Below are 25436 nucleotides of genomic sequence, written 5' to 3'. Positions count from 1 at the left end.
GAGCTTTCGGCCATGAGTCACGCCTCGAGTGTTTTATCACCATCATAAACTTTCCCTTTCACCATAAAAGGGCTATTTCTCTCTTCTATTCCTCCCCTACTTCTCAATCGTAAGAAGAATTCTCTGAACAACGGTCGAGGCCCATGTCTTATCACTTTCGCTGCCTTCCCACTGCAAACAGCTACGAACTCTTCCAATCGCAAACAACTGATCAAAATGGCGGCATCTTCATTCGACCCATTCCCCAGGCTACCAACTGAGCTTCGGCTCCAGATTTGGATTACAGCGTGTGTCTCCTACCCGTCGGATGATCGTGGAGTACACTATATTGATGTTGAACCCATTTCTACTGGAAGCATGCTTTCCTCCTCTCCCACGCTCACGGCGCGTCTTGCCGATGGAGACAAGAACTCCGCCTGCTTGAGGAATGGTGGACTATGGACAGCCTGCAAGGAGTCCCGTGATGTTATGATACAACATTCAAGAGTCGATGCCCTAGATTGTGCGAGAATTAGTATTTGTGGGAATGGAGAGGGCTGGTCCTCTCCTGTTAATCCGACCCGCGATATCTTTTGCGTCAAGTCAAAGGCCTGGAAAACTCCGGACGACCATGGTCAGGAGTGGGAAATACTACTTCCATACTTCAGCCCTAATGGATCATACCCTACGGATATCAAGAACGTTGCACTTGAGTTTGACGAATCTTGGAATAAAAACCTTCCGAAAAGCTACTATGATCTCATGTCGGAGACTTCTGCCCGCGGATTTCTGTCACGTCTCCTTCACAACAGATTCCTCAATGATTCAGATACACCTCATATTTGGGTCATTGTGAAGAATGGTCAATGGGTATTTGAGCCCGGTTTGACCTGTACGCCAAATCCATACCGTGATCACGATAAAGACTACGTCCCAGCCTGGCCTTACTTTTCATGCCGTCACTGTCACAGGACCCACGATTTTGATGGAGTCTTTAAAAACGTAAAAATGTTTTTACACACTCTCGATGATCTTGACGAGGCCTGTAAAGAGGATCACCCCGATTATAAAGAACGCGAGTACGACGATGAGTGGTACGGGTCCTGGGAAGAGGCGTTCGACATAGCAATGGATGTCCAATTCCTTGCTCATCGGGACATGCTGATCGATCTTTGTACAGGACCAGAACCGGAATAGGAGGAAGAGGAGGAAGGGGATATTGATATGGGGATCTGAAACTTGAAGGAGGCAAGGCTGTACTTGATACTGAGCACTTTAACCAATTAGGGTTCCCCAAACTTCTTGAAAGTTGACCACCTATGAGATGGGCCTTCTCCTTTCGAAGTTGCCTCTTTTATGTTATTGAATAGTTCCGGCGGCATGAACTTGAGATTGATATGGCCTCTGCTTTTGATAAAATGCTTACGAAATGCCAGTGCTAGCCTTATCATCTGCTGTGCTATTGGCACCACTAGCAAAAAGGAATTTGGCGCTCCATTGTGTAGAACCTCAGAGTCAAAAGACCATTACTCTGCCCTTGGGTATCTGCTCTATCTCATCACATCTCGTGTGCTACTACCATAGAGTACAGAATATTCCTTTCAGCTTTCCGACCCAATACGCTTTTCCCGTTGCTCACTGGAGTGAGACCCAAATACATGACATTCTCTGATATCCATGTCCACGGTGCTTAGCAACATCAAATTACTCATCTCCTTCTTCACTGTCGTCGTCCCCATCATCCCTTCCATACTCTCTCTCCTCGTCATCATACTCTCCATGTTCTTTGTCATGCCCAAACTCCTCCGTCAAATGAACCCCGGCAACTTGTTGTCCTTTCGAACGAGAAGTCGCATTGACAGGAGGAGCGAGTCGCTCAAGTAATCCTCCCTGTCAGCAAGTTGTTCAAGGGCAGTCATGAAATCGGCTACAGCACCTTGAGTTCCATCAACCAAGTTGCTGCGAGTGTCGTTCCAACCGATGGCGACATATTCGTCTTCAAGGTCGCGCCACACAGTAGAGAATCGTTGATGAGATCGTGCAACCCAGCGAACGTTGTCGTCAATGATCCATAGTGAAGGTCTAGCACCAACAGCCCCTTGATCCTAAGACAGAGACCACGCTAGGCGACTTCGGACTGAATCTTCTTCCTCCACGAGATCCGACCACTTGTTGGGAAAGTTGTTCATCCAACTTTGCTCGAACTTGAAACCGATGTTCCAAGCTCCGACGACCGTGAAGGTCTTGGTCCCGAGGCAAGGAGCCAAGAGCATCATCTCCAGAAAGCTGTCAGGGACTGCATCGAGATTGCAGGTGTCGATGCAAAAGATGTCGCCATACGGCTTGACCAATGGGCACCAATTGTCATTCTTGGTCTTGGGCACAATCGCAGAGGGGAAAGCTTTATTATACCAAGTTGGCTGTCCTCTTGGGCGACCCTGTCCTCGATGCGCAAGCCATTCCTTGAAGTTCAAGTGCTTTTCGATGACTTCCCGCGATTCTTTGCAGGCTAACCAAAGACCTGCGTCCCAGAGGTAGGCCGACTTGTTGAGGGGGTTGGCGGGAGGTTGCGAATCGCCGGTCTTCTCCCACGGGCACTCCAATGCTCTGAGAGTGGCATACGCGCTGCCCTCGTAGTCGTAATTTTGACCCTCAATGTTGGGGTCAGAAGTGACGGGATCGACGTTGCTTTCCTTCCATTGGCCTGTAGTGTCCACGATGTCGACGGTGACATAATGAAGTCCTTTCTCGTATGTTGAGCGAGACAGGCAAGCTTCCTTCCAGATCTTGAGTCGCAACTCCGGGGGTAGGCGACGGAATTCGTGGAAGGTCGGAGATGTTGCCTTAGCAGTCGAGGTACTCCCAAGATCACGGTTGGGAGCAGCTCCGAGTGACGGTTCCGCCATTGTCACTACTGTATGTTAGATATGTCCTATGATGACGATAGCGTAGCGTACCTGGAGACTTCTGTAGTCTCGTCTTGATATGAGCTGAATGCTAAGATCAGATGCTGCTGAAGAAGGTTTGAGAGATGAAGAGGAGAGAAAAAGAAATGAGGGGTGAAGAGGGAAGGATGAAGGATGAAAAGAGAAGAGAGCTAAATGCGAAAGCCTAGTCTTCGTAAACAACAACAAGGGGCCCATGTTCGCTAGCGAATCGATCAGTCGGACTCACAGTGGGAAGACCAGTGGCAGTGGCAGTGGCAACGGGAGTGAGAGGCAGCAACACAAGATGCACGTTCGCAAAGGCCTCAACCAATCATCTCATAGAACCACTAACTCGCTGTAGCCATGACTGCTGCTGTCAAAGTCCTGTGAACAGGATGTGGCTTATCATCCGGTTGCCGGAGCCGGGTAAATGTTCAGATCAAAACGAATCTTGATCAGCCTCGTTTCATGGTGCCCCTGTATTCGGTTCACCCCCCTTGAGTGTGTTCAAACTTAGATCAAAGTGGTAATCTTACCCCTCACTCCTTCACCAAGCTTCTCCACGGGCCGTTTGTTCAAATTTGCCACGCTTGATTTCCCATTCACACTATACAACTGTCGTATGCCAACGTTCTCACTTCCGAGGCTAGCTCAGGATGAACCGACACTTGGACATTTACTGGCGAAGGAGGGAACACAATGCGGGCTGGCCAAGCGGAGAAGACGCACTGCGCCCTGCAATTTTCATGGTTAGAGAAAGTGACGAAAGATGATAGATGATTTGAGATCTGCCAGCATCGCACGCCTCTGAATGGGTGCAGCAGTGATACCAGATCGACTTCAGGACAACAAATCAACGCTTTACGGTTGCACTTGCGGTTAGGCTTCTTGTTTCTCCAGGCAATGAGGTAGAGCCTCGTGAAAAAGGCTGCAAGACAAAATGCTAGGATATTGGTTGGTGCGTATGTAGTGAGGACTAGGGCAAGTGATGGGGAAAGTTAGGATCTAGGTCAAAACATTCAAGGAGCTTTGAAGCGTGGGATATTTGCTATTAAACGATTGACAGTGTCACCTCGGTTTCAGCCAGAGAGTATCCAATCCTCATCTTGAATTCATTCCATAAAGCCGAAAAAGTCCCTCCCGTTCCCAGTGATACAGCTAAACCAGGTCGCCAAACTTCCAACAAGCAATTGTTCCTGTCCTTGTTTGTTTCTTCAATTGTCTTCTCGTCTGTCTCTTGCGTATCCATGAGGTGTTCAATTTCTACGGTTCTCAAATATCTTTTAGAGCCGTATGACTCCAGCCAACAAATACTGTACGAGAGGAGGTCGATACCTGCGGCGTATCAAAGAGGACGTACAGATACTTCGGTTCGGCCGGTTGGGCGCTACCCAAGCATAGCCTTCCGCAGACGGAAGCAATCGATTGGCGAACAAAATTACTTGCATCCATCCTTTTCATGGAGCCTAACGTCTTTATATCGTCGTAGTACCACTAGGGAATCGGAGTCACATCGGAACGGTTTGGTCGGGTCTTGATCGTCTGGTTAGACGAGAGAATCTCGGAGCCAGGGGCTGCCACTAAAGTACACTAAGCAAACAGTCAGTGAGAATTGTGTAACACCGATCGACTTGGGATGTTGTCCATCATGGTCTCCTCCCATTTTGGCTCATATCTCTGACGTTGTCTGAAGTCTGAGCGACACCATGTGAAGGCTGTGTGAGTCCAACCTCGTCGCCAAAGTAGGGTCATCGCCTGAGAAGGACTCAGCAACCCTGGCACAGTGCTCAGTCGAAGCTGGACATGAGGCTTTCTTTTGCTCATCCCACCATGTTCAGCAGCTTACAGCGTTCTTAACCTCTCTAAGGCTCAGCCGCATCCCTGAGCAGGACTACCCCGACTCTGCAGACTTCGCCAAAGACTGAAGAAAGCTGGACGATTACTATAGTTCCCTATCACAGCACGCGGCTCTATGGCACCCAGGCATCATGCTCTTAATCGTTGACATTGCTCTCAGAGGAGTGGCCGTGAATCTTGACCCGGCGGTCTTCCTAGAAGAGGGTGAACAGCGCATACGATACAGCTCGGACCCTGAGTTTAGTGTTGAGCTTATCTCAATTCAAGCATCGTCGAAGAGAATCGTGAGAAATTCGAGCGCTTTATGTCATCTTTTGGAAGTGCGTGTTTTGGAAACTCAGTTATCGGAGTGTGGATGTCTCTGTCGATTGATGTCGACCTGTAGGCTGTTCTTGCTTTCCTGTTCTCTCACTGTAAATGGAGTCTTTAGTTGGTGAGCACGCAGCCTGTGGGATGTTGATCTCCGTCAAGGCTCTCTGAACTTAATGCCTTCTCAGTCTTTCACTTATCTTTGCTCGGCTTGCTGACAGAAGCTTGCTATCTTGGCAGGAGTAGGTCGGTGGCATTCGCAATTGGCGGTGCAATATGGTATTCGGATCTCGTTCAAGCTTCGGAAGACTTGCTATGCTTCGATCAGGCTGATGTTGGACCTGTACAGAGATAGGTAACGTTGTCAGCGGTGGTAGGTGTGCTACCTCTCGACGAAAAGGACAAACGAAAAGATGACAGGAGTGGAAAATGTGCTTTTGGCGCCCAGACGACGTTTCGGGGATGGAGCGAAAGACGCGTTCGGATGACTGAGAGTCCGTGGTGATCGTCGAAGATGGTCGAGGAGACGAGATGGAGAAGACAAAATGAAGTCTCACTAGCACGAGCCTGAAAGAAGCAATGGGCGATAGCGCAAGCAATAACGCAGGGAAAGGGGAACAGAACATGATCTTGGATGGGAAGAGCCCAACACGTGACATGACTTTTGAAGGGCGGTTGCCTTCTCTCGGCACCTACAGCAAGTTTAACCCGCTGTAACCGCAAGCCAACCAACGCCCCAACTCCATCATCTTGCCTTGTAGCCATTGTCTACGTTGTCGACCGTCTGAGACCTGCAGCAATCACTCCCAACGACCAACATGAACCTTTTGCTTGGACCAGTCCCATGCATCGCGCGGCATCCAGCATAATCATGCTCTTGAAACCTGCAGAGCATGTTTGTGCAAGGAATTGCGACAGAGTCTGGTTCCAGTGTTCTTTGCCATTGACCACGTGAGTACCTCGCTAATCCTTGACAGTCTCATTGTTCAGCCAAAACCCCCTGAATATGACAGTCGCACACCCGAACAGATTCCGGCACACGACCGATTTATCAAGCGAGAGCTTTCCCGACTCAAATTCTCCTCCAAGTTTCCAGACTATAAAAGGTCGTTGCGGCTCTCCCAAAAGAATATTTCCAAATCATCAACATCCATCAACTCATCACTATCTCCATACAAGCAAACACGCCAGAAGTTACAGAAACATTTTCACTTCAAAATCAAGAACGATGTCGCACGCTTTTGAGATAAACGGAAAGTCTCCCCTTCTCTTCCTCCCAGAGCATCTCCTTATTTCATTCCTGAATAAGGCCTCTTTCGACACAGCCGATATTGAAGAGATTCAGGAGGAAGTCCTCGGCGCTCATTCATCGTTCCTTTCGGTACCACGCGACGAGTCTGAGATCCTGAAAAGTGTACTTCGTAATGGGCAGTTCCCTTTCACCCTCAAAGGCTACTTCAAGTTTGGTTTCCAACCTTCTTCCCAGTGGATCTCCACGCAGCGTCGAGACCCAAACCGCAGCGAGCAGTCAGTCATTACCGGATTTGCGGGACGATACAAATCTGAAGAGGATACCAAAGATTGTCTGAATATCTTGAAGCTGTTTTTACATCAAACACTGCAGGCTGTTGGGACTTCGGCTTCTGACCCTTCTCCACGACCTCCTATCGACCACTTGGTTGAATGGATCAAATGGACCGCAGATGCACTGTTTGCTGACGAGTTCCGGGACGGCATCTGCCACATGATTGGGATGCTGTGCAAGAATGGTGGCGTAATTGATCTTTATCAGGATCGCTTTGGCCAAGGTCATCCAGAGACAGGACCCGACAACGCAGTCGAACTTGCAATGCAATCCTACTGCCCCAACTCTCTCCTTGAGAACTTTCTCATGTACCGCTCAGTTGCCGAAGGCCCACTGACCGCTAGGAGCAAGCTCTGGAGACGTTTCGGCTCTGATCTTCCTCGAGGAACGCATCGTGCCGTGTCAAACATGGAGTGGATCGTCGCCGGTATTCACACCCAGTTCTACGGCCGAAAGTTTGGTCCTTTCACTGGCCACGGCGATAGACTCAAAGGCCTCGATTATCCCGAAGGAATTGCCGAACTCTACAAGATCAAGGCTTATTTGCTGTCAAACGACTACTGTACCGATGAGATTGAGAGGGAGGCCCTGAACAATCTTGCCGAGGCGGTCACCACGATCCAGAAGATGCTTCCATTCACTGGACGTCTTCACCACAGTGAGGAGAGCGAGAATGAAGGTTTGTTCAGACTCTTCAGCGCTGTGTCATGCCTCGCTTCGGATTCTTACAAAACGGAATGTGAGAAGCTGACTGAGGAGTTTGGCCCACGACGCCATCAGTTCATCATCAACGACCGGTTTGACCCTCGAGTTGAATGGATGAAGTATACGGCCGACGTCAAAATTCCCGAGTTGCAGAGTGAACCTGGAAAGAAGTTTCGCGATGAGGCCATTGAGATCTGGCGACGACTGATCATTGAGCGCGGCGGCAACCGCCGATGGTGGGAGATCACGGAGCAGGATAAATGGTTCGTTCCTATTGAAGAGGTCAAGTCTGCTCTCAGAGCCGCGAGTCCATCTGCTGCAGATGCTATGGGTCTGTAAATGTTTCCTTAGGTTGTTTCGGTAGTTTGAGGAGAGTTTGGTGTTTTCTCGTGGCCCCATGGAAGGCGCCAGACACTCTCCGCTCGGGAGTCTGTAGTTTATTGAAATCTAGTTTAATTAAAAGGTAAGTAGATCAACCCAATTTTCGAATCGTACCACTGTGAGGTAAATAAGATAGTGACGGAGATACTAACGTTGCAATAACCAGGATGTGAACCCCGCACGACAACCGCCGATCCCACTCAAATTCGGGGAACCTTGATCATATCCTTCCTGATTGAGTATACGGAACCGACGCTTATCGGGCGGTCATGTTTCTCCATGATTGTTGAGCGAATCTCGGTGCGGCTCTACAATTGAAGCCCGGGTCCTTCTCGTCGCGCTGACTCGCTATAAAAGATCGACAGCGAGGCTTCCTCGCTTTTCCTCCTCCAAGGTCCTCTGCTGTCAAGTCAATCATCGATTATGAGGTCCTCTTTGTCTCAGGTGGCAACAGCCAGCATCCTTCTGGCTTCAGGTGTCATTTCTCTCGCCGTCGCGCATCCTCACTCCTTGCGAAGCGACACGCCTGATGAGTCTCCTCTCAAGATTCCCGGATTGCCTCTGCCAAACGCGACAAAATCCTACTGGCAGGATCCTCCTCACCGCATCGCCAACCTCCGCAGTACGAAGGATCTGCCGACGGAGAAGACCTTTGACTATGTCATCATTGGTTCCGGTATCTCAGGTGCTGCTACAGCACACAAGCTGTTGGATCGCGACTCAAACCTATCGATTCTGATGATTGAAGCACGCACTGCAGCCTCAGGCGCGACGGGTCGCAACGGAGGTCATTGCAAACCTGGTGACTACAATGGTGTGAAGGCATGGGTCGAGACATATGGCGAGGACGATGCTCTTCGAATCGCCAACATGGAGCAGGATTGCGTCAACGACGTGCGCGATTTTGTCCGCTCACACAACGTTTCAAGCGACTTCACAGACGTCGAGACCGCCAGTCTGTACTGGACTGATGATTCATTCAAGACAGCCGTTGAGTCCATCGAGTTTCAGCATGAGCTTGAGAAGAGACGGCCCAATGACGTTCCCAAGAACAAGAGGACTATCTGGAAAGATCAGGATGCTCGCGACTACTGGGGATGGCCTGAGATCGTGGGAGCTGTGACCTTCAAAGCTCATACTCAGAATCCATACCATACCGTTTGCGGTATGCTCGAGTACAGCCTTGAGAAAGGTCTCAATCTACAGACCAACACAATGGCGCTGAGTCTCAACCAGCTCGGCAAGAAGACCAAGGCTGGAGCAAGATGGGAAGTCAAGACGAACCGAGGAACCGTCAAGAGCAAGCAAGTCGTCCTCGCTACCAACGGCTTCACCCCTGCCCTGCACCCTGGCATCGCAAGCACCAACTTCACCATGCCTGTCCGTAATCAAGTCTCCGCCGTAACACCCTCCGCCAACACGACCGATAATAAGGTCTTCCGACGAAGCAACAGCGTTCCTGATCTCCACAGCGGCAATGTCTACATCGCCGCTCAGCCCCCAGGCGCCAAAAACGCAGGCAGTGTTGTGATCGGCGGCTCAACACAAATGTCTCCCACTCGCGAACGCTACATTACCGATGATACCGCCATCAACGATCAGATTGCCTATGTCCTCCACGGCGCAGCCCGCACGGTCTACGGGCTTGAGAACTGGGGCGGCTCGACGAAGGTTATTCAGGACTGGACGGGTATTGTGTGTGAGACACCAGATGGGTTCCCTCTGGTTGGTGAGGTTCCGGCTGAGGATGGGCTGTGGGCTATTGTTTGTATGAATGGACACGGGATGGCGTGGGCTTATAGGAGCGCTGAGGCGCTGGTTGATATGATGACTGAGGGGAAGACGCCGAAGTGGTTTCCTGAGCAGTTTAAGGCGCAGCGAGCGTGGGAGGCTCAGGGTAACGACGAGCTGTAAAGTTATCAGTAAAATTTACAAATTTGAGAGTCACTTGATGTCCAGCAAACATGAGAGCACTGTTTGCGGCCTCGAGTACCTTATTGAGAAAGGCCTGTCTCGTGATTACATAATGCGATTCTTATCACCAAACTGCAATCTCCAGCCCCTCATCTTAACTTCAACTTCAACTTCAACTTCATATCTCAATTGCTTCTCGTCGCAAAGTCGCAACTATGGCGCCTCCTCAATTGACGATTAACCCGCCTTTACTGAACTCGGCAACCCCATGGGCCACCGACATCAACGATCTTCTGGCAATCGCTTCATCCCCTTCGACAGGCGCTATCACGACCCGCACGTCGCTTATCAAGGGCTTCAATCATCAACATGAGCAGCACCAATACCTCTTCTTCAATCCCGGGACTTTGACCCCCAATCAAGGCACTTCTTACAACCAGATTCCACCCAAGGGCCACACAGAAGATGCAATGGCGAGCTTGAACAACCTGGGCTACAGTCCCATCACGCTCGATGGGTATCTCGGCTTCTTAGCAGAGATCGCTCGTCGCCTTCCCGAAATGAGAAAGACTTTCATCGTCAGTGTCACGGGCTCGCCTGAAGACATCCAACAAAGCTATACTCGTATCGAGGCTGCTTCGAAGACCCTTCCCTTCCCTCTGGCCATCGAGGTCAACTTAAGCTGTCCAAACATTCCAGGCGCGCCACCGCCTGCTTATGGTGGCGCTGCTCTCAAGAAATATCTTGATCTGCTCCCCAGTAATCCCTCTTTACCCGTCGGAATCAAGACGCCGCCTTATACCCACCACGGACAGTTCGCAACCCTGATTGAAACCTTGCTTCCATCTGCATCGTCCCTCAGTTTCATCACCGCTACCAACACTCTCGGGTCGTGCCTTATTCTAGAGAACGACAAGCTAGACCCCCAATTACCTGGCACTGGTGTTGGTGGCATGGCCGGTCCGCCACTTCACCCACTTGCACTCGGCAACGTTTCAACCTTGAGAAAGATGCTCGACCAAGTCCCGGAACTGAATCATATAAAGATCATCGGGGTCGGTGGAGTCCGTGACGGGGACGGTTATCGAAGGATGAGGAGCGTTGGGGCTTATGCTGTGGCGGTGGGGACAGGTTTGGGGAAGCAAGGGCCAGGGGTGTTTGAGAGGATTGACAGAGATTTGAAGGGGGAGTGGAGAGTGAGTTAATTGAAGGAGAAGCTGTGACTGGCCGAAGCGTAAAGGGGTATTGTCCAGTCTGTAGCCTTGAGAAGACTGTTCATGTGTTCACGGAATTTCGGTAGGCCATTGTCTGAACTCTATCAACGCTTGCATTTAACATCTATAAAACATCTATAACTGCATCTAAACATCTATCATGTCTTTGCCCTCTAAGAAGAGTTGGAGTTGTCGGCACAAGACCAAGCAGCAGAACCGCCGCTCACGTTGTAAGAGTCGATGATACCCTTGATAGAGCCATAAGTACCACCAATCATGAGGAAGGTACCGAGAACGATAACAAAGATGCACCAGCCGACCATCATGGTCCACTTGGTGGTGCGCTGGGACTTGTCCTTGCCCTCGGCCCAGTGGTCGTAGAGCCAGAGGCAGCCAAAGAGCTGCATGCACTGCAGTGTTCCGAGAAGGGCGCCGACAAGGGAGACGAGACCGCCAAAGACTGGGATGCCGGAGGCGATAACGTAGGCGATGATGGCCATGCCGAAGGTGCAGCTGAGCCAGACAGCCCAGTGAGTGAAGCTGTTGGCGGTGAGGTGCTTGGAGCCTCGGAGGAGGCGAACGAAGGCGTATTTGGCGGGAACCTTCACAATGTCAGTATCAATCGTCATTACAAGATGAGTTGGGTTGGCTTACGTGAGTGTAGAGTGTAGCAGAGACAATCAGACCAGGAAGAGCCAGGCCGTAGCTGACCTTCTTGATGGTCTTTCCAGCAGATCCGAGAGCAGGAGAAGCGACATAGGTACCGCAGTAGTAGTAGACAACAATACCGACAACGATGTAAACAACAGTGACGACGCTCTGGCAAAGGATCAAAGCCTTCTTGTAGTGCTTAGGCTCTCGCATCTCAGCAGCGATGGGGAAGAAGACGGGAGTTCCGCAGTAGGCAAAGATGAAAGCGGCGATGGCAGACATGGCCTCAGCGAAGGTAGGGGTGTTGAAGAGCTTGTAGTCGGACTTCCAGACACCATCCTTGGGGGCAAGGTCAGGGCGGTCCTGAACACCAACGGCGATGGTGACGACGAAGACTATAGTTTATTAGAAATGTCTCTGTAGGAGTTGATAATGAGACTTACTGGATGTGACGAGTGTGACGAGGCCAACCCAGGCGAGCCAACTGACTTTATCAAGGGTTCGAATCGAAGCGGTAACAAACGCAACAATACAAGCAACAGCCACAAAGACTGCAGTACAAGTACCATGCATACTCAAACTGTTCAAAGCGATCGAAATACCAAGCATAGCAGATCCCGCAATGCAAATCGTAAGAAGCGAGTACGAGATACCGTAAAACTCCTTTCCAAAGCGTCCAAACACAAGACCAGCTGCGTCATCAATGCCGTAGACCTCAGGATGTCGCTGCTTGAACCGTCCGACGATGTAGTCTGACCACGTTGTGATGACGGCGATGCACAGCATGCAGATGATGCCGGGGATGAGACCGAGGGCGTCGAAGGAGGCAGGGATTGACAGGACGCCGAGACCGATTTGGGACTTCATCATCAGAACTGAAGTTCCGAGCCAACCAACCTGCTCTCATTAGCTGTGTCTTCTGGTGTTGCATGCACCGGGTGACGTACGTTTCGGTAGTTGGGGCCATCTTCGGTGATTGTTCCAAAGACAGCATCGTTGGTGACGCCGGCTTCTTCACCGTGATGCTTGGTAGGCTCAGGGGCCTGATTCTCGGAATCGTAATGGCTCATGATTGCAGTTCGTCCCTTTCACGAGTTGAACACAAGATGGATAGACAAAAGAGAAGGGGAACCCGAGGACTGGAGAGTCTGGGGCACGCTTATATATCTGAGCCCCATCTCATCTGGGGTATTCCTGCTCCCACCCAACTACGTAAAAGAGTTTCGTTGGAACATTTGATCTGCTCTACCCCAAACTGACTCGCATCTCCGTTTATGGATCCCAGTGGATAACGTAAGAGATAGGGGAGTGAGTCCTTTGTCACGGGCGAGGCCCCATGGGGGCAGAGTATGCTGAGCGGGCCGAGTTTGTAGCTTATCTCGAACGGGTCAACCATTGACTCTTTTTTTCACAGTTTCTGAGCCGAGAAATACCGTCCCTCGTCAAATTTTTCTGCAGAGTTTGTCCACACTTTTCCCCTTTTGTCAAAGCACACTAGACAGAGTCAGGTTAGCGGTTCCGCTTCTCCAATTCAGCTCGCGGCTATTCTCGCTCCAACTCGCGACTCCAACTAAAGCTTCATAATCTCGTAGACAAGACCAGGACTGTTTGTTCCTGGGGTGAAATCTCGGGGCCCCGGGTGGCAAGGGATATTTCTTGTACGTAACAGAGAGAGGAGTAAACGTGGTTATGGTATGATGGCAGTGTAAGGCGACTTTTTCCCCAAGTTTTTGAGGAGGAGAGTGAAGTGCTTGGTGCGGAGAAGGCTCAGGTTACTCCAAGTTTTTGACGCCATATCCGCTGCTGCTGCTGCTTGCTTGCTTGCTTGGCTCGGCTTGACATGGGAGATTGTGCAGGCAGATTTCGGCACTTGACGCCGTCTCCACTTGAGGCTGCGGTCGGCCCGAGACTCGTTCGCTGAGTCCAGTTCTTACGGCCGCAGAAGAGATCAGCATCATCACCATCATGATAATCAGTATCGCTACCAACAAGAATTACAGCATTATCTCTCCTCCTTGTTCAGCGAGTACAGCTCAGTTCATGATTATCTGACCATCCTTGAGCAAACCCATAAAAGCTATGAACGCCCATCATCACCACATGTTTCCCATCCCCCTACCAGTGGAGCCATGCCTCAACGCACGCACTTCTAGACCCAACGGTGTTTGTACGTAAAAGAAACCACTTGATACATAATAACGTTGACCACATGTTTTCTTGGCGATTGTCAATGATAAACAGCGCCCCATGGGGAATATGGAGTTGGTCTCCATCGCGACACGTCGTGACGGCCAAGATCTTCAGATCACTACGGAGTCCTCTACCTGTCTTGGATCTTGATGAAGCTTGAATCGTGAAACTGAGAAGAAATAAAAATGTGGCTAGACCGCGTACAGGTTAAGCTTGTATTAGTTAGAAGTGAACTAAAATGATCGCCCCTTAAACCCAGGTTTATTGCCTCACCAGACCGAACGACCTACCCAACACAGAAAAGTCTGCTCCCTCCTTGGGAACAAATGTCCCGTATTCTCCGTCGCATCATGTCGGTCTTACCGAGCCTGCAACCTCGGGTCCGCAGCCACACATGTTGAGTTTTTCCTTCCTCCCCCCTTCCAGAAATTTTCTCAACCAGCGCTAGTTGGTCTTCTAGAACAACTTTGCTTTTGTCATTGGTTCGGGAAATGCCCGCCGTCGTGGCAGGGCGCGCTACATGCAAGGGCGCGGTTTGATGATGTCGGACGTGACGTGACGTGACTTGACGCTACCCTAGAGAAGAGACACGTGGAATTGATCAGCAGTGACTGTTTCTCCTTTGTTGTTGCTCACATGGCTGTTGGTTATATTCGTGATTGAGACTGACTTCTGCTTGGAGAAAGATCGGCAGAGCTCATTTCTCTTGGAATGCTAAGCTTTGAACACCGAGCAACACGAAGGACCAGTACTCCGTACTCTACGGGTTAACGGAGATAAACGCCGTGTCATAGCAGCAAATTACCCATCCAATCCCGTGCCCAGACTGTAAGGCTGATCCAGCTCTTGGCCTTTCTCAATCAGGCAATTACCCATCTTGTCCATTCGTATACAGCGCAAAGGCCAACACTTGTTATTATCTGGAGTGATAAATCCCTCGAAGCATTGGTAATCAGATAAATGAATCCTAGGATCTAGACTCTTGTTGGTAGTTTTTTCGTCCATGTTGATAGATATGCTAACAAAATGGGCCGATTTCTCTTCTCCACTCACGTCCGCGAACCAGAAATGTCGACGCTGCTTTCTTCTCCATGAGAGACAAGGATATGCGCAGTTGTTATCAATCCTCTAGAATCTGACCTGAAACACTGCTATTAGTGGTTATTTCCGATCAGAGGCATGCCAGACTGGTTTCTTCACCAGCTGTTGCGCAAGCACAGCTGGGGCATGCCAACTTTCGGTGGGAATGAGCATGAAAGGAATGCAGAGGATGCTTCGCGACATTATCGCCTTGCCCAAATCGTTTCAGCAGTCAGCCTGATGAGATGCACATTGTGAACTTGGTGCATGGCGATGCTTGTTCAGGGTCGTGGATTGGTGTGTTCTCGGGTATCTCGGACCCCATACCAAAGATTGGGAAAAGGGAGAGAGAATTATGGAGATTGGAAATGAGTGATTCGGGTCCATTGATGGTCCGTGATGACAATGTTGATCAACGAGGGAGGGCGAAGTGAAGTGATGTTTAAGAATGATTGTCCTACCCTACGCCTGCATTGTGAATGCGATCATGGAGTATGTAACCGTCATGTTGGCGGTTTGCGTGTCGTGTAGGAATTTATATAGAAACTGATCGAATGCGAGAAAATTCGATGTCACGCGTGATGAATCAACGGTCTTTAGCAAAATTGGGGATCACTATGACGTCAAGTCTATTCAACATCAGGCTTGCTTTTCATGAGCAACGAGACAATACAGCAACAACTTGGAGACTAAAGTCCAGAGACTTCTAAACTATACAGAAATCTACAAAATGAGTGACCTCAAGAAACCAGAATCAAAGCCTGTACCAAAAGGCCATCGATGGATTCTCTTCGTCTCAGGCCCGACAGCATCCGGCAAGACATCAGTCGCCAAGTTCATAGCAGAGAAGCTCAATCTCAAATTCGTCGAAGGCGATGATGTCTGTGTCCTCCCCATCTTCTCTATAAACTCACTAACAATCTCACAGTTCCACCCAAAGACCAACATCGAGAAAATGAGCCACGGCCAACCCCTCACAGACCAGGACCGGTACGGCTGGTTGCAAGCTCTCCATGAACACGCCACGCACCATCCCATCGGTCCAGGAACAGAACATCTCGTCGTTACCTGCTCAGCACTCAAGCGCCAATACCGCGACATGCTCCGCGAAGGATCCGACAAGGCCGGTGATTTGCGTGTTCATTTCTTACATCTTGATGCGCCGGAGGAAGTGCTCACGAAGCGTGCTGCTGCGAGGAAGGGGCATTTTGCGGGACCTGCGCTTGTGCATAGCCAATTTGAGGTTCTGGAGAGGCCGACGAAGGATGAGAAGGATGTTCTGATTGTTAGTGTTGATCAGTCGGTTGAGGAAGTTCAGAGGGAGGCGTTGGGGAGGGTGAAGGAGCTGTTGGATGATGATCCTGAGTGAGCGGACGGAGACCATCTGAAGGCGAGTTAGTTTGTAACCAGCAGTGGGAAGTTTCTACAGTACAACTTGGAATTACTTATGGGTTTGGGAGTCTTAGGCTTTGTATTTTCAAACCCTTCCGAATGCCTTAGTATCTTCATTACTGCTACACAAGAGCATATAAACCGCCACGTTTAATGTATTTATAAATCGCAATTTACTAATAAGGCTACACTCCGTTTTCGGACTGTCTGTCAATTGGATGCAAAATGGCACATTCTATTAAAACTCAAATTGCTTTCAAATCTTACACCCTTAACCTACAACGCGATTCAACCAACACCAAAGCAACAACTCACCTCCAGTCCTCCCGCCACTTCCCCTGGACCGTAACTAAAACAAATACTTTATCACATATATAAGAAAAAAAAACCTCTGATCCACCTTGATATCATACCACGCTAAGTGCATCCATCGCCATGCGCCAGAAACAAAGGGGGGTGGATATGTCACTTCACAATGGATGAACCAGAGCGAAATGATATAAAGGCGGATTGAAATTTGGCAAAAATTAACATACAACAGCGGGGATTCGCTGGTCGTCACCGACCCAACTACTAATCCGCCGGTTAGTGGCTTGACTATGGGAGAGCAGACGGGATCCCGTATTTTCCACTACCTATGGTCGTATGTGACAGTTATTGAGTGGTTGCAGCCTAAGTCCTGGAGCAGAGGAGATTACCATTGCTATCGCGCATTTTCAACATCCGCATATTCGGTGACAGAACCGATGCCGCCAAAACAAACCTTGTAAGTTTGATGCTCCACCCCAGAGTGATGTAAGCCCTGAAGTTTTACACCGGAATAAGAAGAAATGATTGATTGTAGGGAAAGACATCCGCTATGGTCAGCATGCCATGAAAAGTCGAGTTAGTGTCTGCATTTCCACAATGGCATAAACGAGATGGTTGCAAGCGAGATGGTGTGCTTAGTGGCAGATCAGTGGGGTGCTGGAAGCGCTGAGAGGTTGAGTTTGGGCCTAACACCCGCACCAATTAGAACACCGGTTTCGTGGTCTAACGGTTATGACTGCGGATTCTGATTCCGCCAGCGAGGGTTCGACTCCCTCCGAGACCTTTCATTTTGCCCCTTTGCGCGACACTTCTTTTTGGCTCTTTATTACTTTCTTTTATGAAATATCCCAACGAGGTGAACTTAGTGTTTTTTATTTAGCCTATGACTTGGAGTATGTAAGAGCCTGGCATGGTTTGGTATAATTGCCATCCTGAGTAGCAATGCGAGGTCGACCATAATGATTAAAGAGAAGAAGGACAGCTGGATGCTGGTACTGGCAAAGATATTCTGTCTAAAAGGATACTTAAAACCGAGGTGGCCAGAGTCTGATACCTTAGGAGATTAGAGTGTAGGGGATCGAGAAGAAAGAGAACAGGGAATGCAGATGGGTTCCAGCTTCCGGCATCAATTGCTCAAATTACTTCAATAACTTTGCTAAAGTTTGAATGCAGATATCGTCAGGCAATGAGTTTAATCAACCGTGTTCCAACCCCCAGTATGAACATCTATCCGCGAGCCGAGAAGGCTTAATTAAGACACTCTCGTCTGTTCTGGTGCAGTACCGCAGAACATCTGCCCATTGCTTATGATTAAACTGTGAGTTCTAATGAACAGATGCTGTTTGCTTTGCTTCATTCATTGTTTATGGAGAACACTGTCACTATTAGGAAGCACCAAGGAGAGAGAGCAACGTCAGGCCAGTTCTCCTCTCATTGCTTCAGCTCTAATAGCTCTTGAAAGCCGGGAGAATTGCTTGCAGCCCGGACTTGTTGTCTCAGAAATGAGGTGCAACGCATGAAAGACACAAGAAATTACAGATGTTCTTTACTTTTCGAAGCCCAATCACGTAAAAGGACTTCCCAAGGAATGACCCTGACAACAGCTAATGGTATTAATGAAGGAGATCTAATAGGGGAAGTGATTTACAGTGGTGGCGGGTACTCTTTGATTGTCATTGTGCAAGTTTGTGTGAAGGCGAAGAATACAGGCCCTTGAACCATCTTCACTTGATAATTCTTCTCGCACAAAGAGCCTCTTACCGGTATTCAAGACCTCCCATCTCTCAACTACTGAGTTCTCACATTGTACGGCTTCATACGCTTCCGTGTTGAGCTGGTACAGCAAGACTGCCGCCATGGTATGAGACTTGATGTGGACTGAGGTGTGTATATCTCGATGCTTGCAAGATTGGACACCCCGATAACTTATCGAACAAAAGACTATAGCTAATGTATCTATTATGATACATGATGCCAAGAATAATTTGAGCTTGTGGTGGGAAGCCAAGCATACAAAACAAGAATATTCGAGAAAATACAACAGAAATACGCAACAAGGCGATATAATGATCCACAAATACACTTATCTCAGGAATTCTGAACAGGAACAATCCGAATGTTTATGCTTGCCTCCAAGGAAGAGTCAGGACTACGTAGCATTGAGCACCTCATTCGGCCAACCATGCTTCCCAGAACAGAAAGATTCAGGAATATCACACCCTCAAAGGGGCAACATCCCTCGATCTTGAGATCGCGACCCAATTTAAGCGGTTGACAGGCCCGCAATAAAGATATTTTAGCGGCGAAACCGTGCGGCTCAAGAGTCCACACTTGGAGAGAAACCTCCGGTTGACGTTAGAGTGGAGGACAAACGTCATCATTATAACAGTTGCTTCACTTGTACCTGAATCATATAAAAGTTCTGAATCCGGATTTTACAGTGGAAGTGAGCAAGAATCTACTGAGTTTGAGCGCTTACCATGACTGGGCACCAAGATCAAAATCATGATTATTTTTCGAAACCCGCGACGCCCTCAACGCCTGGACAGGTTCATCTTGGGAACGTCGCAAGCAGAATCCCCAGCACCATTTCGGACCGAGAAACAGGACAACCTGATCATGCAAAGTCGACACACTCAAGACGGCGTGGACTTCATGGACTACCATCCAGCTTCATGTCGCGAATGAGCAAGCGACCAATGAGCTCAAGGCGCTTCACGAGAATGTCTAGCGGGCACAGTACAGCGCGCCCTACAGTACAACAACATGCATCCCAATATCATACCTATGCCCCTGCCGAAGAGGGCTATTACGAGGAGAACCCTTGGTTCGGCGAGGCAGGCAAGAAGCCTATATTCAGTCTTGGAAAACCTCTTCCCCACCGTGTTCGTCGCAAGGTGGTGAAACCGATCAGACCAGATGGAAAGATTGACGAGGAAATGGCCATTGTCAAAGAAGACTCTGAAGATACACCCGCGGGATACGCCTCGCGTACAACTTCAGGCCAACCATACCGAATGCACACCCAAACCAGTATCGCATCGCGCGACATGCAGAATCAGCAGAGCCGAACTACAGCAGATGGAGTTGCGCACAACGAAAAGCGAAACGATGCAGGGCAGCCGGTATTTGACTACGTCCCTGGTGAAGCAACGCCCGCAGCAACACCTTCACATCGCGACCCTGCATCAAGAGTTGCTTCTCATCAACAGAGCAACAATCAACCAGACTACAAAATTGACAGCGAACCTTTGGGCCAGCAAGAAAAGCCAGAGGTTGAAGCTGGTGAGACGGATCCGAATGAGATGAGGAACTGGTGGGCTAGGATACGAGCGAAGCATCCTGAGCCACTTGCTGAATTCCTTGCTACTTCTGTTGCCATCTTCCTAGGCCTCACTGGTACTCTTTCCGTGAATCTCTCGGCAAAGCAGTCACAGAATTATGGAACTTACGAGACTTCTTGTTGGGCATGGGGCTTCGCATGGATGTTTGGCATCTACCTCGGCGGCGGTGTATCAGGCGCACACATGAACCCAGCCATTTCCATCTCTCTGTCATTGTTCCGTGGTTTTCCATGGCGACAGTGTTTTATCTACATCCTTGCCCAATTCATCGCTAGCATCGTCGCTGGAGCACTCGCGTATGGAATATACGCCGACTCAATCCACTACGTCGACCCCGAAATGGACGGCATGTCAAAAACATTCTTCTCAACACCTCGAGAATGGGTCTCCCTCCAGTCCGCCTTCTTCAACCAAGTCGTCGGCAGCGCCATCATGATGATCGCAGTCTTTGCACTAGGTGATGATCAGAACAACCCACCCGGCGCTGGCATGCATGCTCTGGTACTCGGCTTCCTGGTGACGACCCTCAAGTTCACACTCGGCTACAACATTGGATCTGCGCTGAACCCTGCCTCTGACTTTGGACCGAGAGTTGTTGCGTATGCGGTTGGATATCGTGGGTCAAATGTGTTTCATAGCGGATGGTGGTTCTACGGGCCTTGGGCAGCGACGTTGATAGGGTCTGTGGTGGGATGTGCGCTGTATGATGGTTTTGTGTTTGTTGGGAGTGAGAGTCCGATCAACTTTAGGTTTAGCAAGGAGATTAAGCATCGGGCAAATAAGTTATTGAGAAATTAGACTCGCTATAGATATATACCATGTGTCATTGCCATCAACGGCCACGTTCACTTCAGTCTGCTGGTTCGTCCTTCCGTCCGCCATTTGTTAGATCCCGGTCTCAAGCAATGTAGTTCGATGCTTGTGGCTTACCGAAGTCCACAATATTAGACATCCCCCATGGTTCCAGTACTGCTCTTATGTTCCGTATCTTCCTCATTCCTAAACTCATACACTCGACCCTCATGCTCGTCCTCAACAAGCCAAGCTCTGATTTTATGATCTCGCTTACATGATTGTAAGTTCACGCTCCTCGTTGCGACTGCAATTGACGAGAAAGTAACCTCCCTCAACTCCTCGACTCCGTCTTGCCTCATGGCTTTCATCCCATACAGTACACCAACGCCTACAATGCCGAAAGAAACAGCATATACACTAACGAGGATCTGTCGCTGATAAAAGAAGTACCCCGCCGTAGTTCTTCTGATGCAAGGATACGCAGTCCCATTCTCCATAGGCCGTGTTCCAGACGGTTCATTCGGGTTCGCCGCCCATGACACCATAAGCAGCTGTGCGTCCGACAGCAACGAAATAAGCAAATTCTCATACAGCCTTTGTATTTGCTTCTCGAAATCAGGGACAGGCAGAAGCTCATGTCGCCCTACCAACTTCGATGTCACAATCTCGCTGCCTATTCCGTTATCGGGAAGCGACAAGCCTCCATGCAGTAATTGTCGTAATTTCAGCCCCAGCGAGTGAAACGCTGCAATGCGTTGATAGTTTCTCCAATCTTTGGGATATACGTAGTTCTCTTGCGGTTCCGCGACAGTCTTGTCCAACGTTCCGTCGTCAGCTGAGTCGTCCACGTATGTCGTATTGATGACCTTGCGCAGATAATCCCGATGCGTAACGTTGTACGACTGGAAACCCCGCGTGTATGTCAGATTAACTGTATAATCGACCTCCCAGTGCTCGCAAGCTGAAATAATGGGGGTGAAGTCTGTGTTCCATCCTTTTTGGCTGCTATTTTCAGCGTGCCTGACCAGTACGTCGTCGACTGTGACGTAGCCTAGCCATATGATGGGCTCTGATCTGAAGTCGCCAAGATTCTTGGGAAACGGAAGTGTCTGCAATGGACGATTGAAGTATTTCTCATGCTCAATCTGGCGTTCGGCGTAGTCTCCCTCGTCGGCAACACAATTGTAAGTATTCCAACCGTCAGGGATCATCTTGCTCATGTTGAACGGGGCATCCCTGCCGTTGAATTGCTTGACTGTTGAGTTGGTGCCGTTGGCGAGTTGCTCACACCGATATCCTGGTCCAGTGAAGTGTATAACGGTTGAGCAATCCCATCCTTCCCCACAGATTTCGTCGGCGACTTCGTCTCGCTGCAGTGCCTGCCCGCCTGTCAGAACTCGGGATGCAATCTCGTCAAGGTATGCACTTGGACTGATCCAAAAGTCAAAGACATCAGAGCCATCCTCATCTGGAAGGGTATCGTTGTACCATGATACTCTGCCACCTTGCAGGATCTCGGAACCCTCTGCCTTTCTCCAGTGAGTCCACTTCTTCTTCGCCTCGTGGTTGAAGTTGAGTGTCCGGACATTATGGCATGTCCTATTCACATGGCTGTCCACGCTCAGAGTCGCCGAGGTGAAGATAACCACGAGTGGCGATATCCACGCGTAAAGAGCCAGAAGCATGACGAACCATGACTTCTTCCAAGCCTCAGTGTTGAGGAGTTCAATGGCGTTATGCGCTGCACCAAATAGCGAGTCAACTGCATGCACGGAGAAGTTCCGATAAGCGACAGACGTCCAGGCAATTTGTTGGTAAGCTAGAGAGACTGCAATAGCAGAGTTTGCTTTTGAGACAAAGGCGATTGACTGCCCGAGCCGAAGCCACCATATTTGGTTCCTTGCTTCTTGACCAGAAAGGTGCTTGTTGAGCGTATCGTGGCCAATGGCTGCTGCGATACCGAAGACGAGACATGCGACCATTAACCATCTGCTCCTGAGGATATTTGACCACGTCGAGGAGTAGTAAGAGTTGACAGCTGTGATCGCTTCATCGGGCTCTTGATTGGGACTCAGAAGACTAGTCTCGCTGGTAGTTGCGCCCTGCCAGGCCGAAGGAGACGCAGAGTGGAGTAACAGAGAGTGCTGAATGGAGCTGCCTTCGGATGGAGACCAGGTTGATGCTGATCTGAGGTCTTTTTTCTGGTCAGATGCTGGTTCACGGGAGAAATCATTCTCCATTTTGAACGGAACTCAGCCTGGTCGAAGAGATGAAGAGGAAAGATCTACATGGGCCATGGGCTGCTGTGAGGGTATGATCAAGACCTAAATGAAATTTTAAATGAAATTTTGGCAAGCTAGTGGCTACGCGTTGTGGCTTCCAGGATGCCAGCTAGGGCTGATACGTGCAGACTGTATACCCAACTCAACAGATGGTTCAGCTTCGGCCCTTTTGAATCTGACATACAGGTGAATACGAGAGTGATGAAACATAATCATGGCTGTTCATGGAACACAGCAGGGACATACGGTTGAGTGGGTAGGTAACAAGCTTCGGCAGCGGTGATTACATCTATTCTTAGGGTGTATGGGTTACACAGAACGGTTAGCAAGGCCTTCAGCCCCCAGCGCAGTTGATCTCCCCAAGAAATGTGCCCAGCTTCGTAGAATATGGCGTTTCACAACACTTGGTGCGACCTGAGATCAGAGAAGCAACTCCGCCTCCGTGAGAGAGGGCTTCATTTTGAAACAAAGCGATGCCATAGCCTCAACAAGGCATTATTGTAGTAGTTGGGCAGTCTTTCTCAAGACGCATCACTTACGCCTCGACGCCAACACAGTCTGACTCGGCGGTGCCTTGGAATGGTCAAAATCCCCAGTCAAATTCTTCAACTTCTCTCCGAGCCTCTTCGATATCTCTTCATCAACATTAGCCCACATACCTGTCACTCTATTAGCTCAGTTCCACCAAACATTTTTAATATGCTTGCAACTTACGAACTGTTGCCTCCTGGACTTCGGGAAGTGCTTTGTTGACGTGACCAGACAGGTTGTTGAGAAAGACTTCATCTTCCTCATTATCCTTGAAGATCTTCCACAGATTACGAGGCTGTTCCCAGTCTTCGTCTTCGACGTCGGACGAGTAGGCTTGGACTCTGCCAACCCATTCGCTGTGCGTGACGTCGGCGGGACCGCTTTTGACCTTGCGGAATGAGGAGCGAACTGGAGATATTAGCTATTCCTTTCAGGCTCAAGCAACTAAAGATCACATACCATAATCAGGGTCTGAACCATAGTTTCCATCAAGATGCATCGGTCCGTCTCTCTGATATGGTGAGTAGGCGTCAAGAGGTCGATTGCATGGAAGTTGCTGGTAGTTTGGGCCAACGCGATAGCGTGCAGCATCAGGATAACTAAACATTCTCGCATGCAGCATGATATCAGCTGACGGAGCGATACCAGGAATGAGTGTCGAAGGCGAGAAAGCTGCTTGCTCGATATCATGGAAGTGGTTATCTGGGTTCTTGTTCAACACAAGCTTTCCGACGGGGATAAGAGGATAGTCCTTGTGAGGCCAGATTTTAGTGATGTCGAAGATGTTCCACTTGTATGTCTCCGCCTCTTTGGGATCCATGACCTGAAGATACATGGTCCATGTCGGATAGTCACCTCTCTCAATAGAGTTGTACATATCCTTGACGTGATAATCTGGCTCTTCGCCTGCAAGACGAATGGCATCCTCTTGTGAAAGATTCTTGATGCCATCGTCAGGCTTGAAGTGGATTTTGACGTACTTGAAAGATCCATCTTCGGGTTTGCCAAATTTGAATGTATGGTTTCCAAAGCCGTTTACATTCTTGAGAGACTGTGGTACACCGCGTGGTCCAAATAGTTGCATCAGACAGTGAGCGCCTTCTTGATTGTTGTTGTGAAAGTCCCAAAACATGCTTGCATCAGCAACAGCAGTCTGCGGGTGATGTTTATGAGATCTGTTCAACGAAGGGAACTTTGCTGGGTCGCGAATAAAGAAGACGGGTAAGTCGTTCCCGACAAAATCCCAGTTCCCTTCCTCGGTCTTCATCTTGAGGGCGAAGCCTCTGATGTCACGGAGGGTGTCGGAAGATCCCTTCTCACCAGCGACGGTAGACAGACGGGCAAGGACTTGGGTCTGTTTGCCGATGCGACGGAAAGGCGCTGCTGAACACCAGTCTGTGATATCATGGGTGCACTCGAAGTAGCCCCATGCTCCAGCCGCTTTGGCGTGAACAACACTGATATCGTTAGTCAAGTCTTTCTGTCAAGGAGGGTCGGGGAGACTTACCGCTCAGGAATACGCTCTCGAGGAAAGTGAGCAAGTGTCTCGATCAATTGCGTGTCTGCCAACAATGCGAGACCGCCACCTCGAACTTTTGGTCCGCGAAGGACGACGGATGAGGTTGGGTCCTCGACGGGCTTGCCCTCAGCGAGGGTATAAACCGGGGTTTCGTTTGACTGAAATTATCAGCGACACGGCGTCAATATACTTTTGAGCCAACTAATACTCACATCTGACATTTCTGTGTTACTGACAAATATTTCTGTGCCAATTGGCCGCTCAAATGCTAGGCGCTGTCTTTATATTCGAAACGCCAGCTCCACAGTCGAATAGTGACGTGATTATTATCAGCATGCGACACGAGTCGAAAGCGTCATAGACAGCCTTCTATGACTGAATTGTGAGCAACCAAAAACTCATCCCAGCAATTCTTATCCTACTCGTCTAAAACACCGGACGTTCTTGCTGTGGCCCTGGGTTGCATTGCAGC

At 49.4% G+C, this 25436-nt stretch overlaps 9 protein-coding genes and 2 non-coding genes across 11 annotated transcripts; 6 read left to right on the top strand and 5 right to left on the bottom strand.

The window, feature by feature from the left end:
* Positions 1 to 216: 216 nt before the first annotated feature.
* On the top strand, positions 217 to 1176 carry FPRO_15166 (uncharacterized protein; the record flags this gene model as incomplete). The annotated part of the gene is made up of 1 exon (XM_031220543.1): positions 217 to 1176. One exon carries the CDS (start codon positions 217 to 219, stop codon positions 1174 to 1176), a length of 960 nt encoding a protein of 319 aa, XP_031086192.1.
* A 611-nt stretch (positions 1177 to 1787) lies between these two features.
* Positions 1788 to 2885, bottom strand: FPRO_15167 (related to tetracycline resistance proteins; the record flags this gene model as incomplete). The annotated part of the gene is made up of 2 exons (XM_031220542.1): positions 1788 to 2084; positions 2136 to 2885. 2 exons carry the CDS (start codon positions 2883 to 2885, stop codon positions 1788 to 1790), a joined length of 1047 nt encoding a protein of 348 aa, XP_031086191.1.
* Positions 2886 to 6300: 3415 nt separating this feature from the next.
* Positions 6301 to 7701, top strand: FPRO_15168 (uncharacterized protein; the record flags this gene model as incomplete). The annotated part of the gene is made up of 1 exon (XM_031220541.1): positions 6301 to 7701. One exon carries the CDS (start codon positions 6301 to 6303, stop codon positions 7699 to 7701), a length of 1401 nt encoding a protein of 466 aa, XP_031086190.1.
* Positions 7702 to 8166: 465 nt separating this feature from the next.
* FPRO_15169 (uncharacterized protein) lies at positions 8167 to 9657 on the top strand (the record flags this gene model as incomplete). The annotated part of the gene is made up of 1 exon (XM_031220540.1): positions 8167 to 9657. One exon carries the CDS (start codon positions 8167 to 8169, stop codon positions 9655 to 9657), a length of 1491 nt encoding a protein of 496 aa, XP_031086189.1.
* A 215-nt stretch (positions 9658 to 9872) lies between these two features.
* FPRO_15170 (uncharacterized protein) lies at positions 9873 to 10862 on the top strand (the record flags this gene model as incomplete). The annotated part of the gene is made up of 1 exon (XM_031220539.1): positions 9873 to 10862. The coding sequence occupies one exon, from the start codon at positions 9873 to 9875 to the stop codon at positions 10860 to 10862; it is 990 nt and encodes a 329-aa protein (XP_031086188.1).
* Positions 10863 to 11044: 182 nt separating this feature from the next.
* FPRO_15171 (uncharacterized protein) lies at positions 11045 to 12592 on the bottom strand (the record flags this gene model as incomplete). The annotated part of the gene is made up of 4 exons (XM_031220538.1): positions 11045 to 11473; positions 11526 to 11917; positions 11966 to 12419; positions 12470 to 12592. 4 exons carry the CDS (start codon positions 12590 to 12592, stop codon positions 11045 to 11047), a joined length of 1398 nt encoding a protein of 465 aa, XP_031086187.1.
* Positions 12593 to 15522: 2930 nt separating this feature from the next.
* On the top strand, positions 15523 to 16161 carry FPRO_15172 (uncharacterized protein; the record flags this gene model as incomplete). The annotated part of the gene is made up of 2 exons (XM_031220537.1): positions 15523 to 15672; positions 15721 to 16161. 2 exons carry the CDS (start codon positions 15523 to 15525, stop codon positions 16159 to 16161), a joined length of 591 nt encoding a protein of 196 aa, XP_031086186.1.
* Positions 16162 to 16713: 552 nt separating this feature from the next.
* Positions 16714 to 16829, bottom strand: rrna22. Its single transcript, XR_004093483.1, has one exon. It is a non-coding gene; the product is annotated as a ribosomal RNA (ribosomal RNA).
* Positions 16830 to 17205: 376 nt separating this feature from the next.
* On the top strand, positions 17206 to 17277 carry tRNA. Its single transcript has one exon. It is a non-coding gene; the product is annotated as a tRNA-Gln (tRNA).
* A 3504-nt stretch (positions 17278 to 20781) lies between these two features.
* FPRO_15173 (uncharacterized protein) lies at positions 20782 to 22872 on the bottom strand (the record flags this gene model as incomplete). Its single annotated transcript, XM_031220535.1, has 1 exon — positions 20782 to 22872. The coding sequence occupies one exon, from the start codon at positions 22870 to 22872 to the stop codon at positions 20782 to 20784; it is 2091 nt and encodes a 696-aa protein (XP_031086185.1).
* A 573-nt stretch (positions 22873 to 23445) lies between these two features.
* FPRO_15174 (putative catalase isozyme P) lies at positions 23446 to 25185 on the bottom strand (the record flags this gene model as incomplete). The annotated part of the gene is made up of 5 exons (XM_031220534.1): positions 23446 to 23573; positions 23629 to 23853; positions 23905 to 24902; positions 24953 to 25122; positions 25177 to 25185. The coding sequence occupies 5 exons, from the start codon at positions 25183 to 25185 to the stop codon at positions 23446 to 23448; spliced, it is 1530 nt and encodes a 509-aa protein (XP_031086184.1).
* Positions 25186 to 25436: the final 251 nt, after the last annotated feature.

The sequence above is a fragment of the Fusarium proliferatum genome (assembly GCF_900067095.1).
Source record: "Fusarium proliferatum ET1 genome assembly, contig: FPRO_scaffold009, whole genome shotgun sequence".
Classification (NCBI taxonomy): Eukaryota; Fungi; Ascomycota; class Sordariomycetes; order Hypocreales; family Nectriaceae; genus Fusarium; species Fusarium proliferatum.
Note: the sequence above shows the minus strand (reverse complement) of the source record. Positions and strands in the feature narration are given on the sequence as shown.